Source organism: Cetorhinus maximus, chromosome 5 (genome assembly GCF_964194155.1).
Source record: "Cetorhinus maximus chromosome 5, sCetMax3.hap1.1, whole genome shotgun sequence".
In the NCBI taxonomy this organism is placed as follows: domain Eukaryota; kingdom Metazoa; phylum Chordata; class Chondrichthyes; order Lamniformes; family Cetorhinidae; genus Cetorhinus; species Cetorhinus maximus.
In genome coordinates, this window is record NC_135883.1 from 34,516,015 (window position 1) to 34,531,915 (window position 15,901).

A 15,901-nucleotide genomic window follows, 5' to 3' on the forward strand; every position below is an offset into this window, starting at 1 on the left:
ATCTGTAGAGTACCTTTGAATTACTATTGTCATTAACAAAAATGTTTAGTTAATAAAATTAAGACAAATGGAACTCTGATGCTATAGTGCAGCAATTAACCCACACCTCATCAGATTCACACATTTAAAATAGGAAAACCAGGAATTGTTCAGTTCATAGAATGCTGATCTCTCACCCACAGGACTTACATTGAAGGCATCTTTTATCTGAATGTGTAAGAGGAATGTGAGATAAGTTGAGATAGTCTCAACCCAGTTCCCAATGGATGCAAGTCCACAGCACAGGACTTTGTGGCAAAACTTTTTACCACCAGATAAATTAGTTTCACTCATAGCATTCCCAGTATGGTAAAACTTGGACAAGAGGCATCAGCATCAAGAATTAATCTACACTATGCCCATTTCACTTCTGTTCCCATTTAATGTGCTTTTACACCCATAGTATGACGAGAAAGCATTTTGGTCATAGTGAATAAACGTTTGCAGCAGGCACATCTAATATCATAAACAGTTATTTGGATCCTGCTCTCAGATAATTATTTTTTTATTGGACCGCCAGTGCCTCTTCTATATTAGACAATCATTGATTTTCATATGTTTGGAAGATAACAGATGTCATAAGTAAAGAATGAAGAACAAGTTCTTGATGGTTTCAACCTGGGTACATTAAATGGCTGTCAAATACGTTATAAATGAGAAAATGTAATTATAGATGAGAAAATTATGAATGGCATTTTTTGGCCATAGTAATTAGTTCAATTCCTGTTGATCATTGAGGGTGACACCTGTGGTTACAACTGAATAACCTCTTTAAAGGTGAGAGTTTCAACCAAAATTTAAGTAAACTGATTATCATTTAGCAGTAATATTTCACTTAACTGAACATTGCCTGTATAATGACAGTGCAGTTTACTTTTTTTAAAAGAAAGACATTAATACCATTGTAAAATGTAACTTGGTTAGCAATTTGCAATTATGTTCATTGAATATGTCCAACTTTAAAAAAAACCCATAAAAATAATCTCTCATTTTTAACTGCTGTTAACTAAAAAGTATTTCCAGGACTGGTATTCATTTCTAATTATTTTAAGTCGCTTTTTGTATTATAATTTGAAAGTAATATTTTAAAGATAATTCAGAACCTTAAAAAGAGAATTATGAACTGCAACAATATACCAAAAAGATAGATTTAATTAGCCTCTTTCATTTCCATGCAGTGTCCCAGACTCAATACATTTCAAGTGTGCTTATTGTTATGATGTAGGCATGCAAGGTTTCATGGTCTCATTGTAGCAATGGAGTGTATGACTAGATCCATCTATTTTATTTTTGTTGTCTGCGGGATAAACATTGTTCAGAATACTGTGACAACTCTCCTGCTTTTTGAATAGTGCCATGGGATCTTTTGCATCCACATAAGCATGGAGACAGGGCCTTAGTATAATGTCTCATCTGAAAGCCATTATGGCACTCAAGTCAGTACTACACTGAAATGTCACCTTGGCATATGTGTTCAGTTTTTGGATCGGAACTTGGAATTTGCCCTTCTGATTCTGAACCAATGCTGAAATGTTCATTGACTTGACAGGGCAAGAATTCCTTTGTTTTTAATGTGTCTTTAGATTGAACCTACCTTGATTTTGTTTGTGAATTACTGGAGATGTGTTTGTAGATCATATTATTACAGTTGTATAATCACAATGTTTCTTTCCTCTGTAAAAAAATAACTCGTTTTTTCTTTCTGCTTTAAAATGGCAAAAGAACTTAAGTAATTAGCTTGCCCCAATTCTTTATTATTGAGTGAAGGTCTTACTAATAAAATGTTCTGGGGCAGATAGAGACAGTAAAGAGTTATTGAGAAGGCTGGGTGTTACTGTCTGCAGAAAGTGCTTCTGATCAATAGTGTCCTAACAGGAGGAGAAAGAAGGTAACACCTCAAATTTGATTTGTCTGCAAAGAAGTAGGACCAATGTTTATTTTACTATAAAAGTAGAAATCAATGAATATCTTTTTACAGGATATGGTGGGAGCCTAGTGAGATGAGGAGAGAGGGAGAGAGAGAAAAGGATGGTAAAGGTTTTACATGTGCATACTGAACCCAAAATTAGATTCTGGAATGCACTGCCTGAGAGTGTGGGAAAGGCAGATTCAATCATGGCTATCAACAGAGAATTGGACAGTTGTCTGAGGAGAAAAATTTGCAGGGCTGCGTGGTAAAGGCAGGGGAGTGGGACTAGGTGAGTTGATTTTGTAAAGAGCTGACATAATCATGATATGCTGAATGGCCTCCTTCTTTGCTGTAACCATTCTTGATTCTATAATAAAAGAAACTCTTTAATTCCCCTCCAGTATATAAGAACTGTAACATGCCTGTATCCTGTTTCGGGGTACAGTAGCATAGTGGTTATGTTACTGGACTAGTAATCCGGAGGCCTGGATTAATGATCTAGAGTTATTAATTCAAATCCTAGCACCTATAGCTGGAAAATTTAAATTCCGTTAACTAACTAAAATAAATAAATCCGGAATTTTGGGGGGAAAAAGCTAGCATCAGTAATGATGATCATGTAACTACTGGATTATGGTAAAAATCCACCTGGTTCATTAATGTCCTTTCGGGAAGGAAATCTGCCATTCTTACCTGGTCTGGTAGATCTTTACATGCAGAACCACACAAATATCTTGTGACTCTTAACTTTCCTTTGAAATGGTCTAGCAAGCCACTTAGATGTATTCAAGGTGGCTCACCATCACCTTATCCAGGACAGTTAAGGGTGAGCAATTGGCCTTACCAGTGATGCTCGCAGCCCTGAATGAATAAAATGACAGCTCCTCTGCTCTTGATAGTGATGTGCTATTTCAGGATTGCACTCTGCCACACAGCAACATACGTGAGCAATAAAAAGCGTGATGGTGCATATATTGAGCTAAAATGATGCAATATAAGTTGGATGAATTGTAAAATGAGAAAAGAGGCCAGGTCGTCCAGAAAACCATAAAAAAAGGAAGAAGTCATGTAGAAATGTTGTTTCCTCTCTACAAGAATGCACAGCTACAGGTGCTAGGATTTGAATTAATGACTCTAGATCATTAATCCAGGTCTCCGGATTACTAGTCCAGTAACATAACCACTGTGCTACTGTACCCCTAAGCAGGATACACTTATATACTGGAAGGGAATTAAAGAGTTTCTTTTATTATAGAATCAAGAATTGTTACAGTACAGAAGGAGGCCATTCGGCCTACCATGTCGATGTCAGTTCTCTGCAAAATCAACTCGCCAAGTCCCACTCCCCTGCCTTTGCCATGCAGCCCTGCGATTTTTTTCTCCTCCAAGGCATGTGTGCAAATATTTTCATCCTGTGATTGGCCAAAATTTGACAACTCGTGTAAATGCAACTAAGAGTCAGATTTTGTATCCATGTTGTGCCCTATACATGTGAATCAGCAGTCAGAAGTATTTGGTGAAGTAAGTTGTTCTGAATTAATATGTTGTTTAGTATATGCATTTTAGACTCCTACGATTCAGCAGGACACTAGCTTTATCTTAAACAAATTAAATGTACTATAGTACTCAGCTCTTGTCAGGATAAAATATGTGACCAGAGAATGTTCCCTTCACTACTGATGTGCTCCCTCAATAATACTTCTGTGAATGACGGTGAATACAACCAACAACAAACTGCATTGGTTTAAATACACAAGGTCACGGGGTCTGAGGCGCAACGTTCTGGGTTCAAGTCCCATTCCAGAACTTGAGCACAAAAATCAATATTGACACTCCAGTGCAGAACTGAGGGAATGCTGTACTGTCGAGGTGTTGTCTTTCAGATGAGGAGGTGAACCAAAGCCTCATCTGCCCTCCCAGGTGGATGTAAAAGAACCCGTGACACTATATTAAAGAAGAGCAGGAGAGTTATCTCCAGTGTCCAGACCAAAGTTTATCCCTCAATCAATATCACAAAAACACAAATCCAATCATCATCACATTGTTGTTTGTGGGAGTTGCTGTGCGCAAATTAGAAATGTTTTCTATACTACAACAATGACTGTACCTCAAAAGTATTTCATTGGCTATAAAGGGATTTTAGACGTTTGGTGATCGCACTAAATAAATTCAAGTCTTTCTACTTACAGAGTAGCATTTTGATGGTGTTAAATATGGACGAGATCAATTTGGAATTCAATGCATGTGGAAGGCTATGTACAATTTAATACTGAAGGATAAATTATATTCTGCTATAAATTTTTATCACAAAATTGTTACAGCACAGAAGGAGGCCATTTGGCCCATCATGTTTGTACCAGTTCTCTGAATGAACATTTCACTTACTGCCATTCTCCTGCCTTTTTCCTGTAAATTATTTCTTTTCAAATAATAATCTAATTCCCTCTTGAATGCCTCAATTGAATCTGCCTCCACTACACTTTAAAAAAAAAAATCTATTTATTCTTTCATGCGATGTGGGCATCGCTTGCAAGACTAGCCCATCCTTAATTGCCCTTGAACTGAGTGGCTTGCCAACCATTTCAGAGGGCAGTTAAGAGTCAGCCACATTGCTGTGGGTCTGGAGTCACATGTAGGCCAGACCGGGTTAGGATGGCAGATTTCCTTCCCTCAAGGACATTAGTGAACCCAGATGGGTTTTTATGACAATCGACAATGGCTTCATGGTTACCATTACTGAAACAGCTTTTCAACTCTAGATTATTAATTGAGTTTATATTTCACTAACTGCCACGGTGGCATTTGAACCCCTGTCCCCAGAAAATTAGCTTGGGACTCAGGATTATAAGTCCAGTGACATTAACAGTACACTACCACCTCCTCCATATTAATGCTTATTGGAAGAACACCACAACAACGTAGGCACCATTATTCTCTGTAAAATACAGCTGTTGAAATAAAGGAAACTCAAGGATACTTCATCAGATGATCATCGATTATTACGGAATCATACAGTACATAAGGAGACCGTTCACCCTATTGTGTGTGCTGGCTCTTTGAAAGGTCTAACCAATTACTTCCGCTCCCCTGCTCTTTCCCCATAGTCCTACAATTTTCTCCCCTTCAGGTATTTATCCAATCCATTTTGAAAGTTATTATTGAATCAGCTTTCACCACCCTTTCAGGCAGTGTGTGCATGTCACAGTTTTTAAAAATCTTCTCATCTCACCTCTTGGCAATTAACTTAAATCTGTGTGATCTGTTTACTGCCTTTCTGTGACTGGAAGCAGTTTCTCCTTACTTACTCTATCAAAACCCCTCTTGATTTTGAACACCTCTATCAAATCTCCCCTTAACCTTCTTTGATCTAAGAGCACCCCAGCTTCCCTAGTCTTTCCATGTAACTGAAGTCCTTTATCCTTTGTGCCATTCTAGTAAATCTCCTCTGCATCTTCCCCACGATCTTTATCTTTTCTAAATTGTGGTGCCCAGAATTGGAAACAGGGACCTACCAGTGATTTATAAAAGTTTTACATAATTTCTCTGTTTTTGTACTAATGCCTCAATTAAGCAGGCCCAAAGAGCCCATATGATTTTAAAACAGTCTTCTCAAATTGTCCTGCCACCTTCAAAGATTTCTGCACATAAACCCTAAGTCTTGCTGTTCCTGCACTCCCTTTAAAATTTTATACTGTGTCTCCTTATTCTTTCCAAAATGCATCACTTCACAATTCTCTGCAATAAATGTTATTGCCATGTTTCTGCCCATTTCACCAGTCTATGTTCTCCTGGAGTCTGTTATTATCCTCTTCACTTTTTGCTACTTTGGCAAGTTTTATATCATCTGCAAGCTTTGAAATTGTGTCCTGTATACCTAAGTCCACGTGTATATATCAAAAAGATCGGTGGTCTTAATACATAACCCTGAGGAAGGTACCATTATATACTTTCGTCCAGTCTGAAAAACAACTGTTTACTATTGCCCCCTAGCCAGTCTCAGGAGATGAGATGAATGATACAAAATTATGATGGAATTGGGAGAGAGATTTCAGAAACTTGCATGATAAAGCTACTTCTTAGACAGAGCCTGCATTTTGTTTTAACTGCTGTAGCAAAGTGGAATCGGAATCGTATAGAAATTTACATTGGGAAGATTGGCACAAAACTGTGACCAAAAATTGTAACAGCAAGAATTAAAGATTGTGGACAACAAGAGCTTATTTTATGTAAGATTTTTAACATGATATATATAAAGGAGTAGGGAGGACAGTAATTGAAGTATTTGTTCAAATAATGCTTCCATCATATGGAAACAATGGTGACAGATGTTGCACCAAATGGACCTTGGTGGATACTGAGAACTCAAAGGGCTGAAGAATTTGTGCTGGCTGTCAAGGAGAAAATTGAATCTTTGAATGTGTACACTTGTTACCATATCAAACTGTAAATTTTCCGACTTTATCATGTTTATGGCTTGATGGATGTACCCTAGGTTAACCTTTACACAATATGTAGTGAAATATGATGAGGTTGAAGGAACTTTCCCATTAAGTTGTGTTTTAAGTTGCATTGGAGACATCTAATAAGTACTAAAATAATTTAGCTACCTATCGATTTTTCTTTGCAGGAAAGAACCACTACAGGACAGCATAATAGCCACATATGAAGAACATGAAGATAGTGTCTATGCTGTGGAATGGTCCTCAGCTGATCCATGGTTGTTTGCATCTTTAAGTTATGATGGAAGACTGGTGATAAACCGGGTACCACGAGCATTAAAATACCGAATTTTGCTGTAATTTTGCTGCACAATAAAGTCATGGGGTTGGGGGGGATTTTTAGTATTTTGACGTAGTTGGAGCAGGGGAAGCCCACAGTGTATGGTACACCCAGAAGTCTGGGTTTCTCTGCATGATGTGGAATGTTAACTCCACAGCGTTGTGTCATTCTTCATTGACTTGTTCCCCACCTAGAAGCCACCTTGATTGACAGGCCTGGCTTCCACTTGGCTGGGGTGCACTCCGGAGGAAACCATGAGGGGCAGGTAGATACTATTCATGACCATGGAGTGGGTAGGTGTCTGATCCTAACCCTGGGAGGAAGGATCCAACCTTTAACCATGGGGTAGAGAGGGGGGGATGGCTTACATGGGGGCAGGAGGAAGCTCTCCTGTGAAGGCACTTGCCTTTTTCCTGAGCCTATCCTTCCCTCGCTGTTGCTGCTGTTGCTGCTTGGGAAACCCGACTGACAACAGTTAAACTTACAAAACAGAATAAATACGTTGGCTGCCCATCCCTTGACTCATGGCTAACCACCCTTGTCCCACTTGAGTAAAACCTGGATATCAGTGGGTTGGAGCCAGCTTCCCAACATGCTTCCATTTTTTTTACCTATTTAACCCCCCAAATGTGTTCAATCCTATCTGTTCACCCATGTTAAAATTTGACCACTCTTCCACCCCCCCACCCCCAAATTTTCCTTGTTTTGAACTATTCATGTTTTCTGTTATATAAAACCTGGAATAGGAATTGGCATTGAGATATAATACATCTCCCACATTGCTGAGGAACATTAGCAGCAATTGCCATAGAAAATGTGTTCCAAAACTTTGGTTTGTGAAATCAGTAATTTAGACAAGTCAAATAAATTGAATAATTTTTCTGGTACACTTTCAGCACCTTTCACAGACCATGCAAACTTTTCACGATCATAAGCCAAACATGCTTAATCGCCCGATGAATGGTTTTACATCTTTCTCCCTAACCCCAACATAATTGAGTTAAATAGCAGGATATCTATCTAAACTTACAACACACATATAACCTTGAATGTCTGCTTTCCATAGCATGCTTCCTAGGTCCAGGAAGCATTGCATTCCATACTGTGTTTAACTGTCTCTAAACTACTGATCTTATTTTGAAGAAGCTATTTATCTGACCTTTAGTTAAATTAATTACCCGTGGTTATGATACAACTGCTGGCCTTTTTAATAGGAAATGCAACTTCAATATTTGGATAAGGAACTCTAATAAACTATTCGCCTCGACATTTATGTGAACTATGAACCTTGATTGGATAATTTAAAAACTAGATATACTTGCACCATCCAGTTGGGACATTACTTCTGAATATTTAATTGAATACCTCATATTTGATTAATAGATCAGATAAGGTAGATTTTTTAAACACCTACTGCTTCTCATTCCTATATAATAACAAAATGCAGAAAACTTATTCATTATATTCTTGGAGTAAGATAGATAGCTATAAATATTGCTAATTGGAAGCTATTGGTCAACATTCTGGGCCTGATATTTCACAATAATAGGATTAAACTTACCTTTAAGGTTGTCATCTGTGTAGCTTTGGTAAAGTTCTTATGTGCAGTCCTCAGCTTGGATTTGGATGTTATATTTTGATTTAGAGCTGTTAGACTTGTTAACTTTAGGGGACATTGCTGCCTGAGCATGTGCACAATATTCTACCATGCATCGGTAGGGTTTTCTTACTTTTTGTCTTGTCATGAGATTTCTGACAGACTTTCATGTTTCCAAATGAGGCTAAATACACCGCATCTGCAAATTTCATTTTTTTCTATGATCTATGGCTGATCTAAGTTATCTATACTTTACCTGAAGGAAAGCTAGACACACAGTAGCTGTCCTTTCTGTTGCTCACATTTAGCCAGGCAATCTGTTTTTCTCATAGAAACCCATATGTCTCTTTGATTTTACTATATTTATGACAATTTCTTTCAACTTGAAAAAAGACTCTTACTGTTCTGAGCTAAAACATAGGCCTGGATATTAACACAGGTGGGTTGGGCAGGCAGTGGGAGGAGTTTTGGACAGGAAGCCTAGAAGCACGGGTCTCCCTGCATGATTCACAACACGTGTCTTTTCCCCTTAGTAGGTCCCCCTTCTTGGAAGACATCCTGTTTGACAGGTTTAGCTTCCAATCGTGCAGGGAGGACTGTAAAGCAGGTCACAGGAACAAAAACAGGCAAGTTTGAGCCCTGCAGGTGGATGGGGTCACCTGATTCCCGATCCTGGGGGTCTTTATATCTTTATATGGGTGGGGGGGGTTATCTGATGGTGAGAGCATTTGGACAAGCCAGGAGAAACCACTCCTCCTGCACCATAAGCAGTGTGTAAAGGCACTTGGCTTCTCCCCAGAGTTATCACCTCCTTTCAGCTGCTGGGTTTCCTGAAGCCAGGGAAACCCAGCCAATCTCTCTTAAAACAGCAAAGCAGGTTAAATCTGAGGCTGCCAAATGTTTAATTTGTTTCAGAATGAGGCACTTTGAGGTGTAAAAGTTTAAAGCCATGATGACCCTCTGTGCCACTCTGATCTGTTCATGCTTTTGATGTTCCCTGAAGATCTTGTTCTAATACAGCTCCTCTAGATCCTCATGACTGAACCATTGTCGATTGTTGTAAAAACCTATCTGGTTTACTAATGTCCTTTAGGGAAAGAAATCTGCCGTCCTTACCTGGTCTGGTCTGGCCTACGTGCCTCCAGACCTAAAGCAATGTGGTTTACTCTTAAATGCCCCTGAAATGGCCTAGCAAGCCATTCAGTTCTCATGGGCAATTAGGGGTGGGCAATAAATGCTGGCCTAGCCAGTGATGCTCACATCCCATGAACGAATGAAAAAGAAAAGTGCACCCTCCTAAAAGATGCTTTGTGGGAGAGATCCTGGAAAACCTGCTTGTGATTACCCCCTACTGGTTGGGTGCTGTTGTGGTGAACTGGCTCTCCTTTTTTGGAGATGCATTATATTACTAGCTTCCAGTGCAGTTTCCTGCTGTTTCTCCTCTTCTTCATCATACATGTGAATTATAAATATTCAGATTGTCATAGGTAACCCCATGACTTTAAACCATAATTCGCCCTCAGAGGATCCCTCTCCAAATAAACATATCCCTGCAAGAAATTCAAAGATGGTTTTGAGTCTGTCAATGAAATCAAAGCTGTAGTTTACCTTTAATAAAACATTTCTTCCTGTATCAGTTGATCCTGACAAATGTGCCTGCTTATTGCAAGCATCCATTTAGAAGATTGAATGGGAAGTTGAAAGTAATAGAGTTTGAGATGGATGACATCATGTCCTAATTCTGAGATTTGCATCAGTGCACCATTGAGAGGGTGGGCCCTTTTTCAGCCTACACTCTGATGCAATTTATCACACAGCATAAATGAGGCAAGAAAACAGTATCTCAATCAGATCATCCTCAAATAACAAGTTTCTCTCTCTCTCTCTCTATCTCACTGGCTCCATCACACTTCCCGTTATTATTGTCTCTGTTGGTTTATTTTTCCCCTCACACTTTTGATCTTGCCATTTCTTTAAGTCCATCCCCTCCTCTATCTTCATTCTATCTTCTACATGTTGCTCACTGTGCAGGTACCCACCTTGCACAATGTCCTCTACTGATTTTGCTGAATTTGTAGCTTTAATAATGTTGAATGTACAATATGCAATAAGATGAGAATCAAAATGTACCTGGCCAGAATTGAGAATTTGCTAGACAGGGAGAAGCTACCCAGTAGGTGCTGCACTTATTTAAAAGAAATTGGAAGTAGGGATCTCGGCTTGGACTGCAAAGGCCCAAGCTTCATTGTAATTTAGCCCAGGAGCAAGTTGTGGAATGGGGGGATGGGTTGTGGATGGAGTCTGATACATGAGTGTACCCAAAGCAAATCTTGTGACTGCTATTGGCATATCCAGGAAACACTACACAGTGAGTGGGCAAGGCAGCAACCAGGTTTTTTGATGGTGGCCTCTTATTCAGGTGGTGTGGAACATTGCTGGCATCAAGCTATAGCACAGAAAACAAATGTAATTCTTCAAAATTCTGCCCTGCAGCAGACCCCCCTTCCTCATTTACTTGTGTACATTGTTCCTAGGGGTTTAGTCCCTCGCTTTTCTGAAAAATTTTGATTTTTTTTTTTTGGAGCAAGTTGTATCCCTTCTTCCCCCAACCTGGTTCCCAGTTTAAACAGTCACTCTTCCCCACTAACTCACTCCAGTTCACAGGGGTAAGCTTCACCATTCAAAGCTGCCCATAGCTCACAGCGGCATTCATCATCCTTTAAATCACCTCCACCAGTTCACAGACACTCTTGATCCCCCCTGACCCAAAGATCAAAACAATCAAACAAGCTAACCAACATCAAGGAAAGGCACAACCTCCTGACCTCGATTGAATCAGAGCCACAAGCTTCAAAACATCTCAACAAGCTTACTATACACTAAACATGGGCTAAAATACAACAAAATAACAACGTATTTATAATTGTGCCTCTAATATAGTGAAATGTCCCAAGGCATGACTCAGGAGCATTAGAAAACAAAAGTGTGACTGAGCCACGTACGGAGATATTTGGTCAAAGAGGCAGGTTTTAATGAGTAGGGAGGGAATTGAAGAGCTTGGGGCCTAGGCAACTGAAGGCATGTACATCAATGGAGCAATTAAAATTGGAGATGCACAAGAGCCAGAATTAGAAGAGCACAGGTAACTCAGATGGTTATGGGGTTGGAGGAGAATACAGAGATATGGAAGGACGAGGCCATGGATTTGAAAACAAGGATGCAAGACATTGCTTGATCGGGAACAATGTAGTGAGCAGAGGGGTGAACACGATTTGCTGTCAGTTAAGACAAGGGCAGCAGCTTTGGATGACTAAGTTTATGGAGGGTAAAATGTAGAAGACCAGTCAGGAGTGCATTGAAATAGTTGAGTCTAAATGGGACAAAATGATAAATGAGGGTTTCTGCAGCAATTGAGCTAAGACTGGTGAAGTTGGGCAATGCTATGCAGGTGGGAATAGCCGGTCTTAGTGATGGCACAAATATGAGTTTGGAAACTCATCCAGGGATCAAATGTGACACCAAGGTTGTGAACAGATTGGCTTAATTTCAAACTGCTGCCAGGGAGAGGGATGGAGTCAGTAGCTAGGAACAGAGTTTGCAACAGGGACCCGAAAACAAGTTTCAGTCTTCCCAATCGTTAATTGGAGGAAATTTCTGCTCATCCAATACTGGATGTAGGATAAGCAGTCTGATAAGTTAGCAACAGTGGAGGAGTTGAGAGAGGTGCTGATGAAGTCGGGTGGTGTCTCCGCACATGTAGAAACTAATGCTGTGCCTTTGAATAATGTCACCGAGGGACAGCATGTAGATGAGAAATAGGAGGGGCCAAGGATCGAACATTGGGGGGCATCGGAGGTGCTGATGTGGAAGCAGGAAGAAAATTGCAAACGATTCTCTGGCTCTGATTAAATGGAATCAGGTGAGCAGTCCCAATACATTGGATGATTGTGGAGAGGCCTTGGAGGAGGATAATGTGGACAACTGTGTCGGATGCCGCAGTCCGATCCAGAAGGACAAGGAAATAAAATTTACCTTTGTCACTGTCACATGGGCCAGAATTTTACGGCCTCCCAGGAATGGGATGGCAGGTTGGGGGAGCAGTAAAATTGGGTGCCATGCCAGCAGCATTGTTCTCAGCACCTACCTGCCCAAGCTGCAATTTTAGCAGCAGGGGGAGAGGCTTTGGGCGGCTTGCCCAAGCCTTCTCCAGCCACGGCTGCACTTTTACCTGTGGCAGGAGGGCTTGGTGCCAAGTGTTCAGCCTGCAAGATGAAACATGGCAGACTGGTGACCAGGCAAGGAGTGGGTTGCCTCCTTTTCGGCTCCCTCTGACCATCGGAGCACACTTCCCTCTTGGACGGTTGCAGTTCCAGAAGTGACCAACACTCCTGAAGGTGCTGCTGGGACCAGAGAGCTGCCAACCATTTGATTGGCCAGGAGTCCAGAGTCAGGATTTCCTCCCCGATGGGGGCGAAAGGCCTGCCTCCAGCCAATTCACGGTTCGACGGCCCCTAAATGGCTGCGGAGGGGGGGGGAGCCAGCCAATCAGGTCAGGCTTGCCTCCGACTTTTATGCCGCAGGGTGTAGACCCCACCCCAAGGGTAAAACTCAGCTCATAGGGTGTCATTTGTGACTTCAATAATCATTGAAATTGACAGCAAAATTTTGCAGAAAACATTGGGAACACAGCAGGTAATGTGACTAGAAATGAGACTGGACAGGCACGGGATGCTTAAAAATAAATGTAGTGTTGTAAATAGAACAATTGTCTGAAAATCTCACAGCATTTCTAACTCCTAAAACAGAAAGTGCTGTAGAATGAAGTTGATTCATTATCGATGCAAGCCCTAAACTTGATTTATGAAAGAGACCAGTGTAAAGCTTTCATCCAGAAAGCTTTGGAGGAAAGAGAACATAAATTAATTATGCTGCTCGTCTCAGCCCCTGCCTGTATCTGATGCTGTTTCACTCCAGAAGCAGACTGGTGGGCATAGGAACTACTGATCTGGCAAAACTATTGTGAGACGAGGAATTCACACTCACAGCACATGACAGAGAATCAGTTACAAGGTAGGAGGGGAGTGAGAGACCAGAGCTGTAGTCCTGCGCTGGGCTTTGGTGAGATGGGGAGAACAGAGCAAAGGGAAGGTGCACTTGGGCCAGGTCACTTTGGCTAAAAGGCAACATAGCTTGAGGGCTAGGCAAGAAAGATTATGGGCAGGATTTTCGGGTCATCGGGTGGGTGCAGCGGGCAGGCCTGGGAGTGGTCAGGAAACAGTCTGCCGCCCGTGATTGGCCCCTGACCATGATTTCACACTGGTCGGCTGTGAAACGCGTGCTGAAAGGCTCAGTGCTGCTGGGTAGGGTGGGAGCAGGAGGAGGGCGAGCACTGAAGTCTGCACAGGCGCGGGGGAGCGCGCAATGAAAGCTCCCTGAAGGCAGAGAGCTGCCTCAGGGATCTGAAGAATTTTAAAATCAAAAATAAAGATTTGGACATTCTGAAAAAAATGCCCCCACTTAGGATTCACTCAGATGAACATATACATAATAAAAATTATGTCAAATCACTTTTTAAAAAAATTAATGTCGGAAATCTCATCCCGCCCATGGATGAGGTTTCCTCAAAATCGCAAAGGCCGCCTGGCCGGTTTACCTGCCTGCCAACCGTAAGGTTGGATGAGCAGCAAAAAATCTCTCAATTAATACTTTAATGGCCTTAATAGGCCTCTTAATCGCTGGCAGGCACGCCGCTGACTCGCATACGCCCACCAACCGAAATATCGCACGAGTGCGTGATAATGTTGGGAAGCTAGCCCGATGTCAAGCCACGTAATTTTACGCCCGATCGGGTTGGGCACACACCCGCATGCAGGACGTAAAATTCTTCCCTATGTGGAACGGAGCTGGAACGTTTCAGGTGGGCCCGGAAGCGAGTAACAACCAGACAAATTGGTTACAATGCCCTAGACAGAGCCTTAATAGGAAGAGGTTAGGAAAGTATCAACAGGCTGTATTCTTTCTAATGATATCTAATTATACCACGATGACAGTGTGATCCAATAGGCTGATGGGCTGAATTTTCCCAGAATTGCACTAAGTGCGGAAGCGGGTGGGAAAATGGAGTCCTACTCGCCGAGGCGGGTTTTCACACTGTATCGTCCCAAGCCCGCCTCATTATTTATTCACTAATGTGAAACACGCTGTTTCCATGGCGGGCGGGTTCTCATTCACCCGCTCGCTATCACCCCGCTGTTGCATCACGCCAGCCGCCATCTTTAAAAGGCAGCTGTCAGCAAAGCGCTCATCACCACCAGCTCACCACCACTGTCTGGGAGACATGGCCCGCAAATGCAAAAAGACTGCAGCCCCCACTTCAGCGATGGGTCCCTCGAGTGACTGCTGGTTGTCATGGAGGCCTGATGGGATTTTCTCTACCCCCAACTCTGGCTGCAGGGTAGGTAACAATGTCACCAACTTGGCTTGGGAGGAGGTGGCAGTGGTGGTCAGCGTGAATGCCCCACAAGAGGACAGCCACCCAGCCTGGCAAAAGGGTGAATGATCTCCTCCGTTCCGCCAGGGTAAGTCACTCTTTTCATCACTCCAAACTCTCACACTCACAAACCCACCACACATCCACAGGGCCCTCACTCACTGCCAGTACAAGGGACATCACCATTCACTCTCTCACACACACCGTCATTGTCCTCCCGTCCATGGGATCACTCACCACCCACACAGGCCAGGCATACATATCACCTGACCCGGCAGGCGTCCTGATACACTTTCCCCATTTCTACCCATGCAAGGCAGACTGGCTCACAACAGGAGGGAAAGGTTGCAGACAGGCGGAGGGAAGCTGGAAATCAAAGTTCTGACAGAATTCGAAAAGAGCTATCCAGCTGGTCAGCAATGACCGGGACCAGTCCTGTACTGACGGTGAGGTCGGTGCTGCTCTACCAAGTGGGGATCCAGCAGTGCAACATCCATTAGACAGCCATGCTGTGAGTGACGTGTCCTCTATCACAGGCCACTGCCATACACTAATTATCTCCCCTTGCTTTCGCAGGCACATCTGTCAAACAGCCGACAGAGTCCATGGCCCAGGGCCTCCAATCAAGCTCCGAAGAAACCTCTAAGAGGAATCTGAAGGCACCCTCCCTGAAGTCCCATCACAGCGCTCACCCACTACCTCCACCAGCACAGTGACACACGCCTCGGTGGGACCTTGCTTTAGACTAGCCTCGGGATCACAATCTGGTGAACACATAGCACTTTCTGATCCACAACAGGTGGCGGCAGGGACTTCCCAAGTCCCCAGCACTCAGACCAGAACGTTGCTGAGTCTGAGTCAGATGACGAGCCTCTGGACTCGGTCATGTCACAGTTGCTGGAGCTGCAAAGGCAAGCTCGGGAACATCAGGAAGGGATGTCCGATGCACTCCTCAGATTGCAAGGCGCAATGGAGGAGTCTGGTCGTCTTCAGGCTGAGGTGATAGCGTCAGCAACGCACCGAGGGCAACACTGGCAGGATGGCGGCCGTCATGGGGACGTTGGTCTTGGACGTCATTCCTGCGCTG

General features: G+C 42.5%; 1 protein-coding gene across 2 annotated transcripts in view; it reads left to right on the plus strand.

Annotated features, from left to right (window-relative positions):
• eipr1 (EARP complex and GARP complex interacting protein 1) overlaps positions 1-8,013 on the plus strand; it is a 76,998-nt gene extending 68,985 nt beyond the window's left edge. For both annotated transcript variants that reach the window (XM_078541692.1, XM_078541694.1), the window contains one exon: positions 6,576-8,013. In XM_078541692.1, the coding sequence (XP_078397818.1) occupies positions 6,576-6,747 (172 nt within the window). In that variant the 3' untranslated portion in view covers positions 6,748-8,013. The remainder of the gene's footprint in view (positions 1-6,575) is intronic.
• The last annotated feature ends 7,888 nt before the right edge of the window (positions 8,014-15,901 follow it).